Source organism: Diaphorina citri, unplaced genomic scaffold (genome assembly GCF_000475195.1).
Source record: "Diaphorina citri unplaced genomic scaffold, Diaci psyllid genome assembly version 1.1 scaffold3, whole genome shotgun sequence".
Taxonomy (NCBI): domain Eukaryota; kingdom Metazoa; phylum Arthropoda; class Insecta; order Hemiptera; family Psyllidae; genus Diaphorina; species Diaphorina citri.
The window spans coordinates 771271-793433 of record NW_007377442.1 but is presented as its reverse complement, the minus strand read 5'-3'; the positions used below and the strand labels follow the sequence as shown (position 1 = coordinate 793433).

At 33.7% G+C, this 22163-nt stretch overlaps 3 protein-coding genes across 5 annotated transcripts; 2 read left to right on the top strand and 1 right to left on the bottom strand.

The window, feature by feature from the left end:
* Positions 1 to 400: 400 nt before the first annotated feature.
* Positions 401 to 10349, bottom strand: LOC103514882 (beta-1,3-galactosyltransferase sqv-2). Of its 3 annotated transcripts, none has more exons than XM_017447737.2 (4): positions 10019 to 10349; positions 3536 to 4227; positions 3182 to 3320; positions 401 to 952 (listed from the first exon to the last, which is right to left on the bottom strand). In XM_017447737.2, exons 2-4 carry the CDS (start codon positions 4210 to 4212, stop codon positions 809 to 811), a joined length of 960 nt encoding a protein of 319 aa, XP_017303226.1. In that variant the 5' UTR covers positions 4213 to 4227; positions 10019 to 10349; the 3' UTR covers positions 401 to 808. The 3 variants fall into 3 exon arrangements, with proteins under 3 accessions (XP_017303226.1, XP_008478118.1, XP_008478053.1); XM_008479896.3 differs by lacking the exon at positions 10019 to 10349 and adding an exon at positions 4635 to 4943; XM_008479831.3 differs by lacking the exons at positions 3182 to 3320; positions 3536 to 4227; positions 10019 to 10349 and adding exons at positions 1310 to 2001; positions 2409 to 2719 and having other exon boundaries at positions 401 to 1091.
* On the top strand, positions 2833 to 7252 carry LOC103515098 (endonuclease G, mitochondrial-like). Its single transcript, XM_008480048.3, has 5 exons — positions 2833 to 3129; positions 5408 to 5601; positions 5881 to 6117; positions 6364 to 6544; positions 6845 to 7252. The coding sequence occupies exons 1-5, from the start codon at positions 2935 to 2937 to the stop codon at positions 6938 to 6940; spliced, it is 903 nt and encodes a 300-aa protein (XP_008478270.1). The 5' UTR covers positions 2833 to 2934; the 3' UTR covers positions 6941 to 7252.
* LOC103517714 (8-oxo-dGDP phosphatase NUDT18) lies at positions 8790 to 12375 on the top strand. Its single transcript, XM_017446258.2, has 5 exons — positions 8790 to 8905; positions 9078 to 9211; positions 11042 to 11303; positions 11678 to 11836; positions 12330 to 12375. Exons 1-5 carry the CDS (start codon positions 8898 to 8900, stop codon positions 12373 to 12375), a joined length of 609 nt encoding a protein of 202 aa, XP_017301747.1. The 5' UTR covers positions 8790 to 8897.
* The last annotated feature ends 9788 nt before the right edge of the window (positions 12376 to 22163 follow it).

Here is a 22163-nt window from a genome sequence, read left to right as displayed (position 1 = left end):
ATCCAGTATTAAATATTTTAGACTAAGAATTATATTCTATTTTTTTATAGGTTTATATATTTTTTATTTTCACATATTTTTTTTTATTGAATTTCATATTCATGTTCGAATGATAAATCAATATAATTATATATATTTTTTTACACACGAATCATGTTCATTTCTTTCTTTCTCCTTGTTCATCGCATTAGCTCTATGTATATTAGTATATTATTATGACCAGAGCTTAACAAGCAAAGGGTATAAATATAAAGCTTGACCACGAATCAAGAGTAAAGCTCTCGAGAAATTGGAAATTGAGTTTGACACGATCGATGCTGAGATGGGCTTAAGAAATAACCTCACAAAACTGATGGTAAAATCAACCCTATATTTATATTCGAAATAAAAACAACCATGGTTTCAAAAGTTCAATAGGTAAGTATGTATAATAATGGGTTTATTATGAGATCATGGAGTCTTGTAGAAAGATATAAAATAAATAATAGAAATGTCTACCGCGAAGCAATTTCATAAATTGATCTATTCTGTGAAAAGATATCTACTTGGAGTACAATTCGAACTTTTATTCGACTTCATATTCAAAATCAACAAATTAAAACTACAACAAGCCTTTCTCATCCTTTTTATTTATTGGTAGAAAATGTTCATTAGGTAACTAGTCCAAACACGTTTCGTATTAAAACAACATTAAATAGGGTTAGCATTCATAGTCAAGTTTTCTCCAGGAGGGAAAAACAAACAAGTCCTTTTTTATCAGAACTTAGTGAGAATGCTAAACCCCTCTATAGGTACTATCTACTTGAGATCACGGGATTTTCGAATTGTTTCGAATGCAACATTGGGAAGGGGCAACTTTCCAGTTATATTCGTACGAGTTTCTCTCCTTATATTCGTGGAAACATAACCTGGCCTGATTACTCAACATCAGGTTGTTGTACAACTGATGCATGTTCTGTTTGTGCACAATGAGATAGGAATTGTTGCAACCTCGAGATTGAAACTCGGTATCAAAGCGGACATCATGATAGCGAGTAATGTCCAGAGCTGAGAGCCACACACCTACTGATACGTCTTCGCTGATGTAAGAGCTGAAACAACAGACGGATGAGTAAACTTGAGGGAATGGAAAAAGAGTTGAGGCTCAAGCACTGTCCATTTAATATGTGCTAGTAAATGCTTAATAATAATGAACATTTGGTCTTGTCTCCTTAAGAGACTTCCAGCAACAGAAGTTTAATCTGTTCTCCCATCTACCTCACTGAGATTGACTGAAAAAAGATCTGCTCAATATTCTTGTTGTACTCACCTCAACATATGACTATTCTCCGAAATAAATTTGACCAGTAAATGGGACAGTACATAGCCACCTCCCAAAGCATATGGTAAATATCTGTCACAGAGGAACCAGTTCTTCTCCTTCCATTTTCCTGCCCTCCTCACACGTGCTCGTCCATCGAAAAATCCCCAATACAGCTTCTTTTCATAATGAAATTTATTTTCCAACTCATGTATAATGTTAGGAACTCTAACAAACGTATCATCATCACATTTCAAAAGATATTGAAAGTCAAAGTGTTCATAAATATACTTGAAAGAGTGAAGAACTTTTTGTGAAAGACTAGAATACTCATCTGGTACTTGGTTGAGCAGGAGAATATCATCATAACGACGGATCTCTTCCTTCAGTTTAACATCAACAACATTTTCTTTATTTCCAATACTAAACAAATATTTGACTTGGTATTTTTCAATATTTTTTATCCATGTATCTCGAATGTTTTTTCTTCGAATATAGTTTTTAGAAGACGTGAGAATTAGAATGACTATGAAATAGGAATGTTTCAAATTTTTGAATTTGGACAACCCAGTTTGATTGGCAGATATGTTGTCAACTTTTGATATGTAAAATAATGTGATTGTGCAGCCAAGTATGAATGAAAATAAAATCCAAAGAAACTTGTATTTTATGAGTCTCAGTTTCATAGCTCTTTATAAAATCTGAAAATAAAGAATATAAGTAGTCATTTTGAATCTGGAGCAATCTCTAAAGGGTAAAATTTGGAGGTAAGTTGTCAGGAAAAATTTCAGATCAGAAGAAATAAAATTAATGACAAAACCTAGGAGACATAAAAAGAATGTGTGACATGAGAAATAATTAAATGAACCAAAATAGTTTCAAAAATCTCTCTGTACCTATAACTTGTTTCACCAAAACTCTCTAACAGTTTGTCCAATTGTGACAAAACACACTAAGGAAATTTTCTCATTTGATCTTTCCAAGTGGAGAGGTATGATGTTGTAATGGTTTATACATAAAAAAATAAGTATCTATTAGATATAGCAGAAATTTTAAAAATAGAATTCAATCTAGGAAAACTCAAATTCAAAATGGAAATCTCACTTACCTAGATTGGTTCTAAGGAAGATTATTAATAGTGGTAGGTAGGTAGGTCAGTTTTTGTGTGGGAAAGGCAGTAATATTTGTGTTACATGATATTTCAGTCATAGATGATAACAGTGTAATGAAACTAAATAGTAAAGAAAAAACCAATACAGTTCATGTTGTTATTTGAAGCGCTATTAGCTATTACCCAATGGCTTTCTTTCACACAGAATTAAAGTCTTCTTATCAGGGTGTTATCAGTGTTGTAGCTGTCTATTCCCTATTTCCCCGTCAAACTGCTTTTGAAATCAAATAAATCAATAATCAACAATATTTTCAAACTTTCCCGGGCACTCTGTTTACGTAGCCCTCGCATTACCGTACGTAGGCGTACGGTCCGTACGGACTACTATTTTTCTGGGTAGACTTCGTGATGTAAACAAATGATAGAAAACGCGAATACGAAAAAAAAGACAAAACTAACTTAACCCCAACCTTTGAGGAAAAGTTTAATCTTAAAAGAAAAGGGTTGAACAAACAGCTCGCTAATGTCAAAGATACTCAGGAGGAGAGCTCAAATATTTGGTCTTGTAGGATCTGCTTTTGTCGGAGGATGGTGCTCAAAGAGTTTAATAGACTATTTTCAATCCATCAGTTCAGTATCAGCCAAAACACTGACACCTTATGAAAATCCAAATGTACCATCCATTGCAAACTCAACCAAAGCCCAGAGAATATCCCAAGTAAGTTTTATTGAAGTAGGAACATGAGTAGTTTGTATTACAACTGATGCATGTTCTGTTTGTGCACAATGAGATAGGAATTGTTGCAACCTCGAGATTGAAACTCGGTATCAAAGCGGACATCATGGTAGCGTGTAATGTCCAGAGCTGAGAGCCACACACCTACTGATACGTCTTCGCTGATGTAAGAGCTGAAACAGACGGATGAGTAAACTTGAGGGAATGGAAAAAGAGTTGAGGCTCAAGCACTGTCCATTTAATATGTGCTAGTAAATGCTTAATAATAATGAACATTTGGTCTTGTCTCCTTAAGAGACTTCCAGCAACAGAAGTTTAATCTGTTCTCCCATCTACCTCACTGAGATTGACTGAAAAAAGATCTGCTCAATATTCTTGTTGTACTCACCTCAACATATGACTATTCTCCGAAATAAATTTGACCAGTAAATGGGACAGTACATAGCCACCTCCCAAAGCATATGGTAAATATCTGTCACAGAGGAACCAGTTCTTCTCCTTCCATTTTCCTGCCCTCCTCACACGTGCTCGTCCATCGAAAAATCCCCAATACAGCTTCTTTTCATAATGAAATTTATTTTCCAACTCATGTATAATGTTAGGAACTCTAACAAACGTATCATCATCACATTTCAAAAGATATTGAAAGTCAAAGTGTTCATAAATATACTTGAAAGAGTGAAGAACTTTTTGTGAAAGACTAGAATACTCATCTGGTACTTGGTTGAGCAGGAGAATATCATCATAACGACGGATCTCTTCCTTCAGTTTAACATCAACAACATTTTCTTTATTTCCAATACTAAACAAATATTTGACTTGGTATTTTTCAATATTTTTTATCCATGTATCTCGAATGTTTTTTCTTCGAATATAGTTTTTAGAAGACGTGAGAATTAGAATGACTATGAAATAGGAATGTTTCAAATTTTTGAATTTGGACAACCCAGTTTGATTGGCAGATATGTTGTCAACTTTTGATATGTAAAATAATGTGATTGTGCAGCCAAGTATGAATGAAAATAAAATCCAAAGAAACTTGTATTTTATGAGTCTCAGTTTCATAGCTCTTTATAAAATCTGAAAATAAAGAATATAAGTAGTCATTTTGAATCTGGAGCAATCTCTAAAGGGTAAAATTTGGAGGTAAGTTGTCAGGAAAAATTTCAGATCAGAAGAAATAAAATTAATGACAAAACCTAGGAGACATAAAAAGAATGTGTGACATGAGAAATAATTAAATGAACCAAAATAGTTTCAAAAATCTCTCTGTACCTATAACTTGTTTCACCAAAACTCTCTAACAGTTTGTCCAATTGTGACAAAACACACTAAGGAAATTTTCTCATTTGATCTTTCCAAGTGGAGAGGTATGATGTTGTAATGGTTTATACATAAAAAAATAAGTATCTATTAGATATAGCAGAAATTTTAAAAATAGAATTCAATCTAGGAAAACTCAAATTCAAAATGGAAATCTCACTTACCTAGATTGGTTCTAAGGAAGATTATTAATAGTGGTAGGTAGGTAGGTCAGTTTTTGTGTGGGAAAGGCAGTAATATTTGTGTTACATGATATTTCAGTCATAGATGATAACAGTGTAATGAAACTAAATAGTAAAGAAAAAACCAATACAGTTCATGTTGTTATTTGAAGCGCTATTAGCTATTACCCAATGGCTTTCTTTCACACAGAATTAAAGTCTTCTTATCAGGGTGTTATCAGTGTTGTAGCTGTCTATTCCCTATTTCCCCGTCAAACTGCTTTTGAAATCAAATAAATCAATAATCAACAATATTTTCAAACTTTCCCGGGCACTCTGTTTACGTAGCCCTCGCATTACCGTACGTAGGCGTACGGTCCGTACGGACTACTATTTTTCTGGGTAGACTTCGTGATGTAAACAAATGATAGAAAACGCGAATACGAAAAAAAAGACAAAACTAACTTAACCCCAACCTTTGAGGAAAAGTTTAATCTTAAAAGAAAAGGGTTGAACAAACAGCTCGCTAATGTCAAAGATACTCAGGAGGAGAGCTCAAATATTTGGTCTTGTAGGATCTGCTTTTGTCGGAGGATGGTGCTCAAAGAGTTTAATAGACTATTTTCAAATTTTTTTTTTTTTTTTGAGGGGGTTTTTCTTGATGCTGCTGCAGCAAAAGCTGAGGTGGGATCCATGAGTCTTTGCTAAAGTTGGTTAATCCTACCATTTGATTTAACAGGTCCATCTAATTCTAATGCACTGTTCTTGTTTCACAGATAATGAAATATGGATTCCCAAGTTTAGATTCACTAAGGTCATTTGATGATTTTGTGTTGTCCTATGATAGGAGGAACCGGACAGCCTATTGGGTGTTTGAACATTTGACCAAAGAAAACACAGCATACAGTGAAGCAGTCAATAGATCCAAGTCTGAATTTTTTGAAGACGATTCCATTCATGAGTACTTCAGGTGAGTAAACCCATTGGAAATATAAATAGGTACCTACCTACAAAAGATCCAGGAAGATTTTTAGTTTACCAATTAATATTGCCCTAAATATTATTTGGTAAACTAAGAACCTTCCTGGATCTTTTGTAGGTCCTATGTGGACTTTGTTTATTTACAGAAGGAAATAATAATAAACAAATGAAAAACAGTAAGTAAGTATTATATAGGACGGAATTCAGATTGCAGATTATTTGCACTTCACTTTATTTTTTTATTATTTATTTATTTATTTATTTCCAGAGGAAGAAATTCAGATTACAAGTACAGTGGGTATGACAGGGGTCACTTGGCTGCAGCAGGGAATCACAAGGCCAATCAAAAGCACTTGGATCAAACTTTTGTTCTTTCCAACATATCACCTCAAGTTGGAGCTGGGTTTAATCGAGACAAGTGGGCAGAGTTAGAAAAACATTCGAGGAAACTTCTCAAACAATATCCCAATGTGTATGTGTGTACAGGACCTCTCTATTTACCTATGTAAGTAAGCCAAGTTCTTAGAACTCCTCTTTACACTCTCACCCTGAAAGTGCTGTATTTGGGCTATACTCTTCATGACTGGTAGTGCTAACAAATAAAGATTGCCTTGATGGCCAAGTGGTTAAGGACTCTGGAATTAATTTCCAGCCGAATTATTATTTTTATAGGTAGGTACCAATTTTCGTAGCTTCCCTAAACAAAAATTCCCAAATAAAATTGTTACAATTATTACAATTTTTCTTCTAGGAAAAGCCCCAATGGCAAAAAATATGTAAACTATGAAGTCATAGGAGATAGTAATGTGGCTGTTCCAACTCATTTCTTTAAAATCATTGTGGCTGAAAATGAAAATGGGAAACTAGTCATGGAAAATTATGTTCTACCTAATGCAGTCATCAGTGATAGTACTCCTTTGACTTCCTTTATGGTAAGTACCTACCTACTTAAATGCTCGTACATAATAAATTTATTGATTATGTTCCAGTAACTTCCAGTGAGGAAATGGTCCCATTTTAAAAAAAGTTGCCCAGACCGTCTGGTAGCCCTGTGTTTGAATCTTTTTCCGCCACACACGTTGAGATGGTCTGAGTGTAAGTGGCGGGCATCGGAGGCTCTATGGCTATGGGGACATTGGGGACCTTTAAGTCTACACCACAGGTCAATAACCTCCTGGTAATTGTGTTATTGAAAATAAAGAATTAAGAATCCTTTCCTTCTCTTTTTTCAGGTTCCTCTAGACAGCATTCAAAGGGCAGCTGGATTTTTATTCTTTGAAAAATTAGACAAGAGCAAATTAATTAGTGTAAACAATAAAAAGCCCTGATGAAGAGGGAAACCTACAATTTTATGAACAATAAAATTGGCTTGACAGAGGTACCAATCTGTAGTGAATTCCTCTTCTTTCAATGGGAGGTTGGCTAGGTCTCAATTTAGCTAGAAAGTTCCATTTCAACAAATACTCAATACTTGTAATTTATTTTATTGTGAACATGTGTATCTCTTCCCTCTTAGATAGATTAATTATGAATGATATATTTTTATAGTAAAAGAATGCCATCAACCTTTTGTACCTCATTTTATCTGTAAAACAAATTATATGGACCTATTCTATGTTTTCGAAATAGATGTTCATTTATTTTCTATGCATTTGTAGTTTTATTTCTTATTGCCTGTCTGTATTAGGCTTTAACGGGTTCGACTTTCGAAAACTATAGGATATCATTACTTTCAAATCCTCGATTTATGTGAATACTATTTATTTTTAAAGTAGCCTAAAAGGTCTGTGAAAATGAACCTTAAATTTAATTTACTAAGGTAGGTACCTGCTCGTATACTTATGTGTAGGTATCTGCTTCAAGTATACCCATGTAAGCTGAACCATAATGGAGGTCTTGTTTATTTTAAACCCAACAATAAAGACATAATAACAGAACCAAGATCCTATTCGAATTCTTATGGAGATAGATCGATGCCCTCTAACCAGTAACAGTTGTGTTATTGTGTAACTGATTATCCATTACCTACTTTCTGATAACGACGCAGTAAGTAAGGTACTTTGTATGAGTGTACTATGGATACTGTGTTGTAACATACGTATACGTAGGTACGGTAATGCAATCGTGCACGGAAATGACCACATATAAACTGCATGTGTAAGTACTTATGGTACTTTAGATAGACTGTCGAGATAGAACCAGGCAGTGATAGTGATACCTATGGTTCTGGTGGTTGGAAATGTGATGGCAAAATGGTAACACAGCGTAACTCGCCAAAGGTAAATAATAGGCGTTAAGTATTTACCATTGGCGTGTTATTTAGCAACATAGGGTCAAGGATATTTTCTTAAATCGTATTCTCTGCGGGTTAAGCTCGAAAATTTTCTCTTGGATTTTGGCCTGATCGGGAGCCTTACTGACCCTATCAAACGAGACTACAATTTCAGCGTAAAGTGTTTGTGAACCTCTGAGTATGCTCGAAGAATACGCTTAGCGCCTGCTCCAACCATTTCCAGAGGTTAAATAATAACACTTTCAAACCCTATATTTTCGAGGGAGTCATGCTAACGGAAGTACCATGGATTTTGTTGCACCCTATACAAGATTCTACTCTTGAAAAAGAAAAAAAAAATACCGTACGAACTTGTACGAGATTTTCTATTCAAGGTACGATAATTCCACTAGTGTTTGTAATGTTTGTATTCTAGCTTCTTGGGTTCTTGCCATTCTTTCACTTGCAGTTCTTGTCCTCTTTCTTCAGGTGTTTGGGTTCATTAGTCCTTCCTTTGGTTCAGGTAGACTGATAAAATTGAACCAGGCTAGGCTAGATCGCAGCAGCACACCTAATCACATAACATTATTAATAACAATGCATTCCTTTTGAAATATTTTTGTGCTATTGTGTGTCCTATAATGCTGTTATATTGTTTTCAATCAATAGATAACAAATCAGAGGCATTCCTTTATTAATTTGCAAAACCAGTTAAAAGTATCAACCACAGGAATTTTATGGTTTTGACAGTTTTTACCTATTTCTCTCTTGATTCACATGTAATTATACTAAATCAGGAAATTGGTGTTTCATAATTTGAGTACAGTTAAACCACAGTAAGTCTATTTTGCTAGTAATTACCTATTTTACCTATTTTTAATTTTAAGAGAATCTTGATTGAAACTTTGAATGGGGGATTTTATTCTCTATCTACCCAGTTGTTGCTGGCTACTCATAGTTTAATGTCTTACCATCCTTTTAAGTGAATTTATAGTTTCCCCAAGATAACAAAAATGTATAGGTAAGCAAACAATTTTTAATAAGGCTCTAAAGATATTTAATATGATCCTTTGGTATTGTTTAAAATGTTTTTTGTCAGAGTTTCAATTAGTGTGAGTCATTTATATCAAAGATGAGCTTTCATGATTCAAACAATATTTTGTACTGACTAAAAAAACTACTCTCTGTTTTAGATATTCAAAGAACATTATGGCAAATCATGAAGCTATCATTACACCAGTCCTAGAGAACATATTCTCTGGTAAAGTTTGCCATGATGGGGAAGACCAGTGTGATTATGATCTGACAGAACAGGCTGACTTTGCACGTAAGTACTACTTGGTAGAACAAACTAACTAACTTTGCCTATCATAATATTATTTATTTATCTACTTTGTCATTTAGTATCACAGGTATATCGATCCGGAACAATATGGTTGAAAACCATTGTGGATTGTAATATCAACAGACACTGTATCCCACTCTGCAACACAGGAGGGGGCCTGGGGAATTAGAGGTCTCAATAGGATATTTTGTGCCCCCTGTTAAATTAGGAGCATCCAACCCAAGACAATACACAATTGAACCAAGGGTCCCCCTAGGTGAAAACTTGGCTTGCCACCTCAGGGGGGGGGGGTTTCAAGCCATTTCCCCTGGGGTTTTGTCTGAAACTTTGTCTGTTGATTTTAGCTGCCTCAAAACACCCTTTGCCTACTCCTAGCACCATTTGTCACCCATTTTTGCCAACCCCTTATGCCCCTATATGCCTCTCTGGCATCTTTTGTCACTCCCCTGGTGCCCTTTGACACCCCCAGTGTCCTTAGCTGCCTCTTTTTGCCATTTGCTATCCTTTGAAGCCCATAATGCCCTTTTCCACACCCTTGTTCCTATGCTGCTCTCTAATGACCTTTTCCACCATCTCTGGAACTTTAAGTACTACCATTATCATTTTTTCTTGTTGTCACAGCCACATCTGTTTTGAACCATACCTACCAACAATTTATGGCAGGGGGGGGGGGGGAATGAATTAAAGAGAAGTGTCTCTGACTTTTTGAATGCACTGAATGGTTAACTGTGCATTCAAAAAGTCACCCAGAAAGAACACAAGATAAATAATAGGTAGTAGGTAGTTTACCTGATTTTTCTCCACTCTTAGAGGAGGAAATGGTTAGAATTTAAACCAGCAGTGGGGTCAAAGGTTGGTGTCCTGAGAAGAATTCCCACAGGTTTTCCTGTGTCTATCAGGAAGAAAGCACATCTATCAAAGGTAGAAAATATTAAAAAGTTGGGTAACTTTTAAGGATATACAAGACACTTGGTAAAACTAAAAACTTTTGACATGGTTAGAAATCGTTTGTTACACTCGTAGATCATTTAATTTTATTTATTTGTCATAAAGCTTGTGTTTCACAAAGAAATCCAATTTCCTGATAAGAAAACTGAGAAAATGCACTTAAATTTTAATTAAGTAGAAAAAAAGGAAAAATTAAAAAATTGAAAAACACGAGGCGAAAAAACGAAAAAGTTGAAAACTATTTTCAAAATTTTCGCGGGTTCAAAAGCCGCGTTTACATCAAGCGATGAACCACGAATGCAATTTACTGCGCAGGCGCACATAGCAAACAAGTCGTGCGGCCATTTTGGCAGAGCGAGTGTGTGCAAGAGAGAAAGAAAATGTTCAAGGTCAAATTTACTATGGAATTTACTACGGTCGTACTACGTGCCGGTCATTGCCCTCGTTTCGCATCTCTCATCTGGTGGGATTTTCCCTCATTGGAGAAGCAGCCCTTGAGGCAAAATATCCCTGCGGGCGCGGGATTTTTTTTTAAAGAGGGAATTTTCAGAAATTTTAAGTTTTCACTAGGTGCTTTCTTTTATTTTCTTCTTTGTTCTCTTATTTTTTTCTAGCACTAAGGAATTTTTTTTTCTTCTTTTTTGAGATTTCTTTGTAGATGTAGATTTTCTTTTTTCTAATGAATTTTGAATTTGAGGGGTGATGTTTAGCAATCATTTTCAACTCAATATTTTAGGTACAACTTTATACTAATCAATAAACCAATAAATTATTTTCAAATAATAATGTAGGTAATTATTGTGAAAAAAATGAGAGTCGTATTATTCCCGATTTTTAATACCTATCCCTCATCTTTTTTTTCAGCTGCAAGAGGAGTCATTCCAGAGTCCTTTGTTCCTAGACTGAAGAAAACCGTCACCTACATTGTAATGGCGGTAATAATCAACAGCAAGAACGCTGTCCTCATGATGCAAGAAGCCAAGAGTATTTGTAACGGAGCTTGGTATCTACCAGCGGGGAAAGTAGAAGAGGGAGAGACATTGGAAGAAGCAGTCAAGAGAGAAGTCCTAGAGGAAACTGGATTGGAAATGGCACCCACTACTCTTCTGGCTGTTGAAACTGCTAGGTAATGTGGGAAATGTTTACTGACCGCGAGCTCGAAAATCAATGCTCGTCGATAGAAAAAAAGCTAGAAAGCTTTCGATTTCAAGGCCCGTTGAATAGTTTTAAGTAGCTACAAAAACTCAGAAGCTTGTACCTAAATGATATTTTTACTTGGGTCTCAATAAAGTATGTAGGTACCTAGCTAAAAAGAAGACTTTCTTCTTCTAGAAAAAATAAAAAATAAAATAATAATAATAAAAAAAATAAAAAACACGTGAACAGATCAATTAGGGATGGAGGAATTGTGGTTATTGGAATGCTAAATTTGCCGGAGGCATTATTCGACAAAGAAATTTGAACAAATATTTTACCTGTCACCCCTCCTTTCTTTTACAGGTATTGGGCCAGGTTTATCTTCACGGGGGAAATTGTTGGTGGCAAGTTGAAAACGTTGGACAACTCAGACCATCACTCTTTACAAGCACAGTGGTTATTAGATGAAAAGGCAGTTATGCACCGGGCAGATGACATCAAAAGCATCATTGAATTGGGCAGGTAACGCCAAAAAAAAAAAAAAAAAAAAAAAAAAAAAAAAAAAAAAAAAAAAATTGTCGATTTATTGCAGCTCTCATTTTTTTTTATCTCAAAAGGACAGTATTACTTTCTATTATTTTTATTATTATTATTTGAAATTTACCTTTATTTAACTTTTATTTTATTATTTTGCAATATTTTTTTTTCGTGTATAGTTTATGATTCTATATTATTGTTATATTTCTCTGAATTTTATTTGACAAATACTAAATTCACCTTTAAATTGATAACAGTTATACTATTGTCTTTTTTCCATTGAAGTTACCTCTACCCTCGTATTTTCCCTTAGCCTCGTAGTTAGCTAATTTTTAAAGATCCTTTTCGCTGATTTCATTTGAATATGATGAAACTTTTTTGGCCATTTAAAAGGTAATATCTGTAATAGAAAAGGAAGAGAAATGTAACACGTAATTTCTATGGTACAAATAACTAATGTATATTTTTTGTTTTATAGGTTCACCGCTTATGTTTGTATATTCAGTCAAATAAATTTATTGTAAATCTATATACTTTTATTATTAATATTTTTCTTGTTATTGATGTTCATATTATATTTTTTTATGTTAGACTACGTACTATTTTAATAAACATTACCAAACTGTAAAAGGTTCTCATTACATCTCTTTGTTTTAATAATTAATTACCCAAGAAGTTATATGACACAGAACTGGTGTTGAAAAATCGTATATTCAAACCGGTCACAAAGCGTTCTCAGGTGTTTTTACCTCTTTTTCAACAATCAAGGGGACCAACATTCCCTTTCCCTGAGACAAGAGTACTATTTAATATTTCAGTACTCTATGCTGGGAAATCTTTTCCTCAAACGAAATGTATAAAGGTACAAGGCGCTTTTTAGTCCGTCCTTCCTTTATCAAATTATCTACAATAGTAATAATAAAAGGTATAGGGACGGACTATTGTATTCGCTTCGGTGTCGTCTGTCTGTCTGACCCCATAGAAGGACTTATCCAAACCTGGTCGACCTATATATCAAAGGTCTTTTTACCAGGAACACGAAAGTGGTGGTGCAAATTTTGTCCAGAAAACCAAAACGCCAAAAAAAAAACTTGTTTTGGGGGGGATTTTTTTCACATTAGCTCACACAAATGAGCTCTGATCTTGAAATTTGTCGCGACGACCTATGAACTCAAAGCGAGAAATTTTTAGATAACACTTCAGTCGATCATTTAAGACTGGTTGTAGCGTCACCTATGTTAAGTTACGCCGAGCAAGGCCAATAAATGGATGGATGGGTGACTTAAACATTAAAAGGAATAAAGGGAGAACGGGCTCTAGTCTTGATTTTAAATCATTACATGAAAGTAAAATCAAAAATCAAATCAATACCTAATAATAATAATAACAAACTGAATATTAAACAAATTGGGTAGGTACATAGGTACTGATTTTGTTTAACCACAATCGAATAAACTACGGGCTAAAAAATTCCCGGAGGGACAGGCCCAGCTTGTTCACATTTGAACTTCATCCCAATGTTTCTCAGATCGTTTAAAATCAATCGGGTAACACTTTCGACATCTCAAGTTGCCTAAAAATATGAGCGACATTCTCAAGTTGTGATGATAACTATTCAAATAGTCCTTCTGGCAATGCATGTTGTTAATATCCAGAAGGGCTTGATCTCCGTCTTTGTGAAAATCGTAATCATTCCAAAGCTCGATCACTGCTTTGGAATCTTTTGGTTTGATTTTGTTCAAATACTCAAGAGTTATTTCATCTATTGCCAATATCCAATCATATTTCCTAAAGTCATCCTCTGTGATGAGTCTAACGCGATGTCCATGTAATTCTTGATCTCTACCACGTAAGAAATCTGCCATGCGTTTGGTCATTGGTTTTCCGACATATTTGGGGGAAGTTGCTACAGAATCGATAGTCCAGTTGATTTTGGCCAGTTGGAATATGAAACGGAGCGATTGTTTGGCCAGAGGACCCATGTCTATGTCAAAACAATCAGCGAAGAGAACCGATTTAATTTTGTCCTGTGGAAAAGAAGGATATAATTATGTAGTGTGTATGTAGATAATTCAAACCAGCATTAGAATACTCGTACTTATAGACACAGTAAGGGAATTTCATATAGACTTCACTGCTTCGTAAAAAATTGTTTATCAAACTAATATCAAAACTCAACTTCATGTTAATTTATAGACTCTGGAATGTCGTCACATAATTAATGAAAAGCTACCAATAATAATAATAATAATAATAATAATAATAATAATAGGTAATAATAATAATGATAATAATAATAACAATAAAAAAAATACCTGCAATGTCCCACAGCTGGAGCTTAATTTTCTGCTGATCCCGCCATTTGACTATCTTCAGTGCGAAGTCCACTCCAACCGTACCCTTGTAGTCTTTTTTGAAAGTGTTCTGGACATATCTCTGTACAAACGAGGTTTTCCCAACAGTGGGGTCCCCGATGACTATCACTTTGAACAGCTTCTCTGGTGGGGCTGAAATATGAGCGTCATTTTCAACAAATTAATTAATCTGAACAAGATTAGAAACCATAATAAAGTCAAACATGTACCTAACGCAATTACAATTAAAATTAATGTTAGAGTTGATGAAAACACCGTATAATTATTTACTTGATTACCTATTTTAGGAAGCACATAAAGAGACACGAATTCAGTGGTAAGTATGCCTAAAAAAAGAGACTAAGTAAGACATAAAGAGAAACTTATTGACTTACAATCATAATTATTAATTATTGAAATGTTATTCATGTATTGAAGAGGAAAATCAAAAATTACGATAAATCAGATTATGCACAAACTTTACTCAATAACTCATACGGTAATATAAAAAAGATAGATTAATTTATATTAGACAGTAGATTCAAGCGAAAAGTTGACACAACAATAAATTTTGATGTTTATTTTAACACAACTTGTATCAATGACGGTCCCATTATTGATACTATGGAAATGAACAATGAAGTTCATTCTAACAAACATCTAACCTGGACTAAAATTTTCAACTGTTTTAATAGACACCTCTTCAATGTTAATTAGAATGAATTAGGTAGAGTTTTATGACTACCCAGAGCGTAGATAAGTTTCAGTTGTAGTTTGTAACAATAATAAAATTGAGAAAAATTTCGGTTTGTTTGAAAATGTGAAAATTTTTGGAAAAGAACCATGTACATTTTTGAGACGTCCAATAATTTTGCTAGTTTTGATTCAAATGGTGTACAAAACAGGGAAATGGGCAAAATATCACCAGACTAGACTAAACTTTCGACGCACTTAATACCTCCTTAGGATTTAAGAGGTGAATAGAATCCGTACAAGATTTCAACATAATATGAAAATCAACACTCGATTGAGTTCGAATTTCAAAAGTGAAGTCAACCTTGCATTAGCTTAACTAAAACTTAACGTGTTTCTCGACAACTCTAGTCTTGATCTTAACTGACGCAAGGAAAAACATTCAGCAAACAGACTTACTAATATCGAATGACTCTATCTATGTGACTAACATAGATCCACACTGTAAATTACGCACTCATTCTGTGGGAGTTGCAAATTTTGTGCCAATTATTTGATGTTTCAATGTTATTAAACAGCCTTTCTTTTGAAACAAAAGTACAAGCAATAGGTAACCTACACATAAGGTTGCTTGTTTAGATGGAGTACTACTCTATCTTTTGTTCACGCACTTTAATATAAAATGTTACATGTTACCATTGGTCAACAATGTATTCTTGTGGAAAATGAGACTTGAGACTTTGAACTGAATACTATAAAATACATATAGGCGATATTTATTTATTTAATAATAATGAAATTTTCGCAATGGTTTATCAAGTAAATTCTAGAATTTCTAGACTAGACGATGGCGAATGTATTAGAGATTTCAGAGATATCAATGTTAAAACTAGTTCAGTGTTAATTACCATTTTACATTATGATGAGACTTTTGTAATATTTACTGTATTTTTGATTACACGTAGTCCATCACAATTAGAATAATTATTATCGACTATGTACGTACGAGTATTGTATGAAGAATAAATCATAGGTTAAATAAATCTCAGCGAAATGTGAAGGATAACAATCAAATCATTTCTGTGTTGTAATAAACCGACGTAAATATTGCGAACTGAGAACTTTATGAGGTTACAATAAGTGAAGTAAGTACAAGTACATGAGAGGTAAGAGGGCTCAAGAAGATAAAAAATTGCAACCCAAGTACTCGTATAACTTGTGATTGCGACAATGACTTGGTGATGATTTTTTAATTGAAATGTTTAGAGGACAGTGAACATCTGGTTGGAAGTTTGTGGTTTCAAGTCAATATAAAGGACAATATTGCAAAAACTTTGTACAGTCGTAACCTTGAGGACTCTACAAAAACTTTTCATAACAATATTTACATTTTACCTTGGCTTTCGAAAAGGTAACCTTGCTAGCTCTAAGGTAACGAATCACTCACCGGAAAACGGAAAATTCGTAGACGAAACTGACTTTCGTCAGAGAAATTGGTTCACAAATATTGAAGTAGTTCAATGGTAGGTATACCTACTTATACTCTTTTTTTTTTTTTTTTTTTTTTTTTTTTTTTTTTTTTTTTTTTTTTTTTTTTTTTTTTTTACCAGAAGTCGACATTTTTTACGAGAAATATACCTACCTACGAGAAATTGGTTCACGTACCTATATACGAAATATCATTCAGTTTCCATTCTGCGGTATACCATTAGGGCAGTTGTATTTGGCGGATTCATTCCAAGCTTTTATTTTTACCAAGGTAAATTTGACGTTTCACGGGTTTAAAGCTTCAAACCTCTTCTACACGTTATGCTTCAAACTTACCATTGAAACTTTTTCGTATACTCGGCACTCGGACCAGTTTCAAGCTCGGGTCTATTATCTCAATGATCTCACCATCCCCCTGTTCTGATACGATAGGTGTGACGTTCTCCCAGGAGGCTTTGTCCCAGTTGTCAATGCTAGGATCTTCCGAAGCGGATGGCAATAGGATGGGCTTTTTCGCCTTGTAAGACATTTACATTTTTTGCAGGCGAATTTGGGGGGGGGGGTTGGACCAGGATCTGGGAACACAAAATGGGGTTGTTAGGTTCAGAAAATGATCTTTTGTTGCAGTAATCTTTTTATTTCAAATGACCGAAAACTCGGACCTTTATTTTTATTTTTTTAAAAAAATGAGTGTTTCACCGCCGTTTTTATTTCGTAGCAATGAAACAACTGCTACATCAGACGCATGTGGTCTGTGTCGTAGCATGCCCATCCCGTAGTATGCCTCTCATCAGATGGGTGAGAAGAGACACAATACTTCTCATAAAGTTGTCCCTAAAACCAATACTTAATCTCTTATATTTAAAGGGATTTTAGTTGACAAGTTAATGGACAGAGACCGGGTGTACATTGAAATAAGAATAAGAATAAAAAAACAAATTTAGGTATTAGAGTGGAGTTTTTATTAGGTAACATTGAGTGTTGTTGATAATGTACATAACTTGCTTTATTTTAATCTGTCATTGGATATCTGATATTCCGATAACAGGCTGATGGCTTGACAACCAGAATTTAAAATTCAAGCCCATTAAATATTCAATAAACCGGTTCAGATTTCAAGTGTTTTTTTTTTCTATAGCTACCTACTTTTCTACAAAACTACCAAATAAGCTCTTGATAGGTACATACCTACTTTAAAAAAAAGTTCGAATTCAAAAGTATAATATATGTCTAAATTTTATTTTGTGGCCGGATCTCCTGAGGGAGCTCTTCCACCCAACCACGACTCAATTTTTCCGATTTTTAGAAAGTTGCTAGTCAAATTTAGAGCTCCTCTAGCTCTGGAATTCAGAGATAGTTATCTTCGGAAGAGCTTATTGGCTTTGTATGTAAGTTAGGCTATTTAGATATCTATTTTTAAGGGAGTTTTCCTAAGCATGGTAGTGTTTTTATTTATCATCTCCGGTTAGGAAAACTTCTGAGGGACCCTTTTGTTGGAAGGACCAAAGATACTTGAGGGAAAAAATTCAGTGCCTGTTTAAGTTCTCAAAAAAAGAGTATTTCCACCTTAAATATAGTTTTGAGCGATGTAATATTCGGTACTTGATGATCAAAAAACTTACCGAAAGTTTTGCCTGATATCAGTGTTGACACAAACAATTATTCCTAGGTTGAAATTGAAACTAGTACGGAACGTATAAGATAATTATAATTATTCAATTAAAAGCAATTTGTACTCTCAGCTTTCCCACACGTAAAAAATCAATCACTTTGAAACTAATTTGTGTACACACGTCAAAAAAGAGCGATATGATTATGTAAACTTGGGTGACTGTTATGATTCTTATGTAACTAACGTAAACAAAAAAAAAAAAAAAAATTCAAATGCTACTAAGATCGGACCGTTTTTAAATTTGGTTACAAATGAGGCGAATATCTTCTACTTTAAAATTTGATCTAGAAAATTTATATTAAGATTTTATAATCACTCTATTTGACAATTTGACAGTTACAGGTAATTAGTTTTATTTTCGGCTGGCTATTTCTTAAGCTATTTAAAGTACGTAGGGCTTTGGTTTAAAAAATAAATACTGACAACTAGATTGGTAAAAAATATTGGTAAAGAAATCACAAAAAGGTTAGGTACTTAAAAAGGAAAAACTTTTTACTTTTATCAATTTGGCATTCGGAAGACACAAAAGTTACATAACCAAGGAGTGAAAGAGACTAGCGTACGTTGGTTGGAAACTGAAAACTTGTTACAAGGAATGAAACGTTGTGTGTTAAAGCATGGTTTGAGGTTAGTATATTCAACGTTCATTCAAAAAAACTTAAACATCGTGCATTCTACTCTCAGTTCAAGAAGTGTGTGTTATATAATCAGTTGTTCCTCTTGAGTACCCGTGGGCAATCCCTTTGGATGGGGGATTATGAAAATAAGGATAAAATTGGAAAGGATTGGGCAAGGCTTTCAAATGTTATGGATCATGTAGGAGGCAGGAGCACAAGGGAGTGAGTCGAAATATAAAATGAGATGATTCCGAACTCCAGTTACCAACGCTAAATAAATGACAGACTCTTGTGTATAAGTAGATTAGTAGATATTAGTGGGGACTGAACTCGAAAATAATCGCATTTGTGAATTTGAACTAAAGAATTCACAGATACAAAGTGAAGAGAAAAAGCTCAATTGTTTACTTGAACATTTTTTCGTGACAAGGGATTGAACTATGCAGGCCTAAATAACTCAAGAGCTTAAAGCAGCCCTCCAGTAATTTAAATTCAACAAGAAACAAGATGTTGAAATGTATTCCCCTGATTTTACTTCGATAAAAAATAATGTACCTACCCACGAAATAAAATATTTTAGAAATATTAAAGACCCCCTGTTTTCATTCTTTGTTCATATCATAAGTTGAGACCTGAGAAATATTCATAGGAAGTATTGCACCCTTAGGGCTAAGGGGTGGTTTATCCCGAATCCCAATATTATAAACAAGTATCTACGTGCTGTGGGTACTTTATTATATCTAACGTGCATGTTGTATCTCATCCTTATAAATTCTTCCTACAAGCTAAGCCTACTCGTACTTCTACACTTACAATACAGTTTACAGTGTATTAAGTTTACAATATTTTCTATTACATTCTTCCTACAAGCAAAGCCTCCCTCTGGACTTACAATAAATGTATTAAACTTAAAATATTGCCTCTAATATGTCTCTAATGTACACAATTACTTTAAAGGTCTCGATGTCTGCACGTTGGCGGTAGATTTATGAAGGTGACAAGTTTCCAAGTCAAATCGATTCCAATGATTTATTCAAGATATTGAATTATTGACAGAGTGCCTACCTGTTCTATGTTTCGATATTGATTTAAAAGAAAATTAGCATAAACGTTCTTTGGTTTTGGTACCCGTTATGTAGCTAGGTAGCTACAATTTTTTTTTTTTTTTTCATACAAATTTAAAGTAGTTCCCATAATGTTATCTTTCTAATTCTTAGAGGTCATTATATAAATATTCTAAATTTTAATTTAATCTGGGGTGAAAGACACAAAATAACATCTAAGTGTAAAATTACATGCCTAGACTGGGATAGATCCCGCATCCTCCTGCTTACCAGAAGAGGGCATGAACCACTTACAGAGGCAGAAAAGGTGGAGTAATAATGTGTTACTTTGTGTAGGACGAAGAGTTGATCGAAGGACTATAGCTTTGCAAAGGACTAGAAGATGTCCAAGATACACATTACTTTTTTTATAGATGTGGTACAAAGAGATTGACGTGAGTGAACTGCCTGTTTTTTTTTTTTTTTTAAAGAAGTAGGTAATATTTTAAATAATTTGGAAGCAAGGAGATTTCAATAAGTTAGAAATATGTTTATGATATTCCTTAATATACCTAGTATTTGTCGTGGAGAGTGGTTATGTAATACATTTTCTTCTATTTACTCAAATAAAGCTGACTTCATAGAACATTAGACGTGATATCACCATTTAATTCCAAATGAAATGGGTAAATCCTGACGAGAATTATTTTTACATAAGATCGGAAAGGCACATTTAAACGTCCTTACGTCCACAAAGATAAAAAATAAATAAAATAAAATTCGTTGATTGAACTGTGAACTCTAAATAAAGTAAAAATTTAACATTAAATAAAGAGTATGGCCTTTCAAATGTTGGTAAAATTATTTTATTTCATAGCACAATAAATAAATTTAGTCTAACATCACAAGTTTTCATAAGAAAATTTATCATTTTAAAAATATTGTCTTTTAAAACGTTATTTGTAGGTATGTAGTATTACGACTATGTTCGATTTACAGCTAATTTAAAATTCAAATAGGTCTTATTTTAATAGTTTACGTACAGAGATATTTAATTAATTAAAAAATAGGATGATACATTGATGCAATACGAAACTAAGGTACCCAGATTGAAATAAGTTCAGATCTAAATGAAGGAGTTTTATATTCTATTCATCTCAAAATAAAAGAGTTGTATTTATCTTGAGCCCCCAATGCTAAAGTAGATATTGAGATTATAGTTGTATGTAACCTGTAGCTTGTCATGTGTCAGTTTTTTATGTAATTAAATACGTGTAAAAAACGAGTATAGTTATTCCCCCCAATACATTTCTATAGAACATAAATGAACAGCGCCGCAGGCGAAATTTTTTTCGAGAAAATTTAAGTAGCTCCTTCAAGGTTGCATACTTTTTTTACTGACCAAAGTCTTTTTCACTTTTTATAGGCCTTTGAAATATTCCCAAATCTAGACATTGGGGTTAAAAAAAAAAAAAAAAAAAAAAAAAAAAAACCTACGAAGTAGGTAAACATTTTAAGGCATTTGTCTCCAAAACTACAACCTACAATCCAAATTTCTTTCTCAAGTCTGACGGTTTTAACAATAGGAAACAATCAGCAATCAGTAGGTAGCAAAACACAATATTCTAGTGTACCTATTTTAAAAGTAAATCGCCTTTCTTTGACTTTTTTTTCTGAAAATATCCGAGGGTGTTTCCTGTCTCGAAATTTTTGAGAGATTATATGTTGCCCCTTCATGGTTGCATACTTTTTTAATTGAAATCTTTCTTTGTCTTTTTTTATTTTTTTTTAAAAAAAGCATTTTTAAAAAAAGCATTTTGGCTCAAATGTAAAATGGGTCAAAAAAAGCATTTAAAATGTAAAATGCAAAATGCTTTTTCAAAACCAATTTGAAATGTAAAATGTAAATGTACATTTTACATTTTGCATTTTGCATTTTCCATTTTGCATTTTGCGGTTCGCACATCTCTGATGGGAAATGACAAGAACAAATTTGATTTCAAACCTCACAGCTAACTCAGCAGACTTAGCACAGAACGTTCTTCATTATTCCTTAATGAAATCGAGGAAGAAAAATGTTAAACGTACGATAAAATAATGATAATGAAATTGTCATGATTATTTCACTGTCAGGGGAAAAAAATGTGCAAAGTATCCGAGAAATTCTCGTTATTATGAAAATTGAAATGACACAATGACAGTCTCATTCTCATCATCAGACAATAGATCAGTTGCGCTTACTTGGGTGAAGTCATAGAGAAATTTTTGAGAGATTATATGTTGCCCCTTCATGGTTGCATACTTTTTTAATTGAAATCTTTCTTTGTATTTTTTTAATTTTTTTGAAAAAATTCCCTGACTTTTTTCGATTTTTGGCACTTTTTCGTGAAATTCCCTGACTTTTCCAGTCTCCATGAAATTCCCTGACTTTTCCCGGTTTTCCCG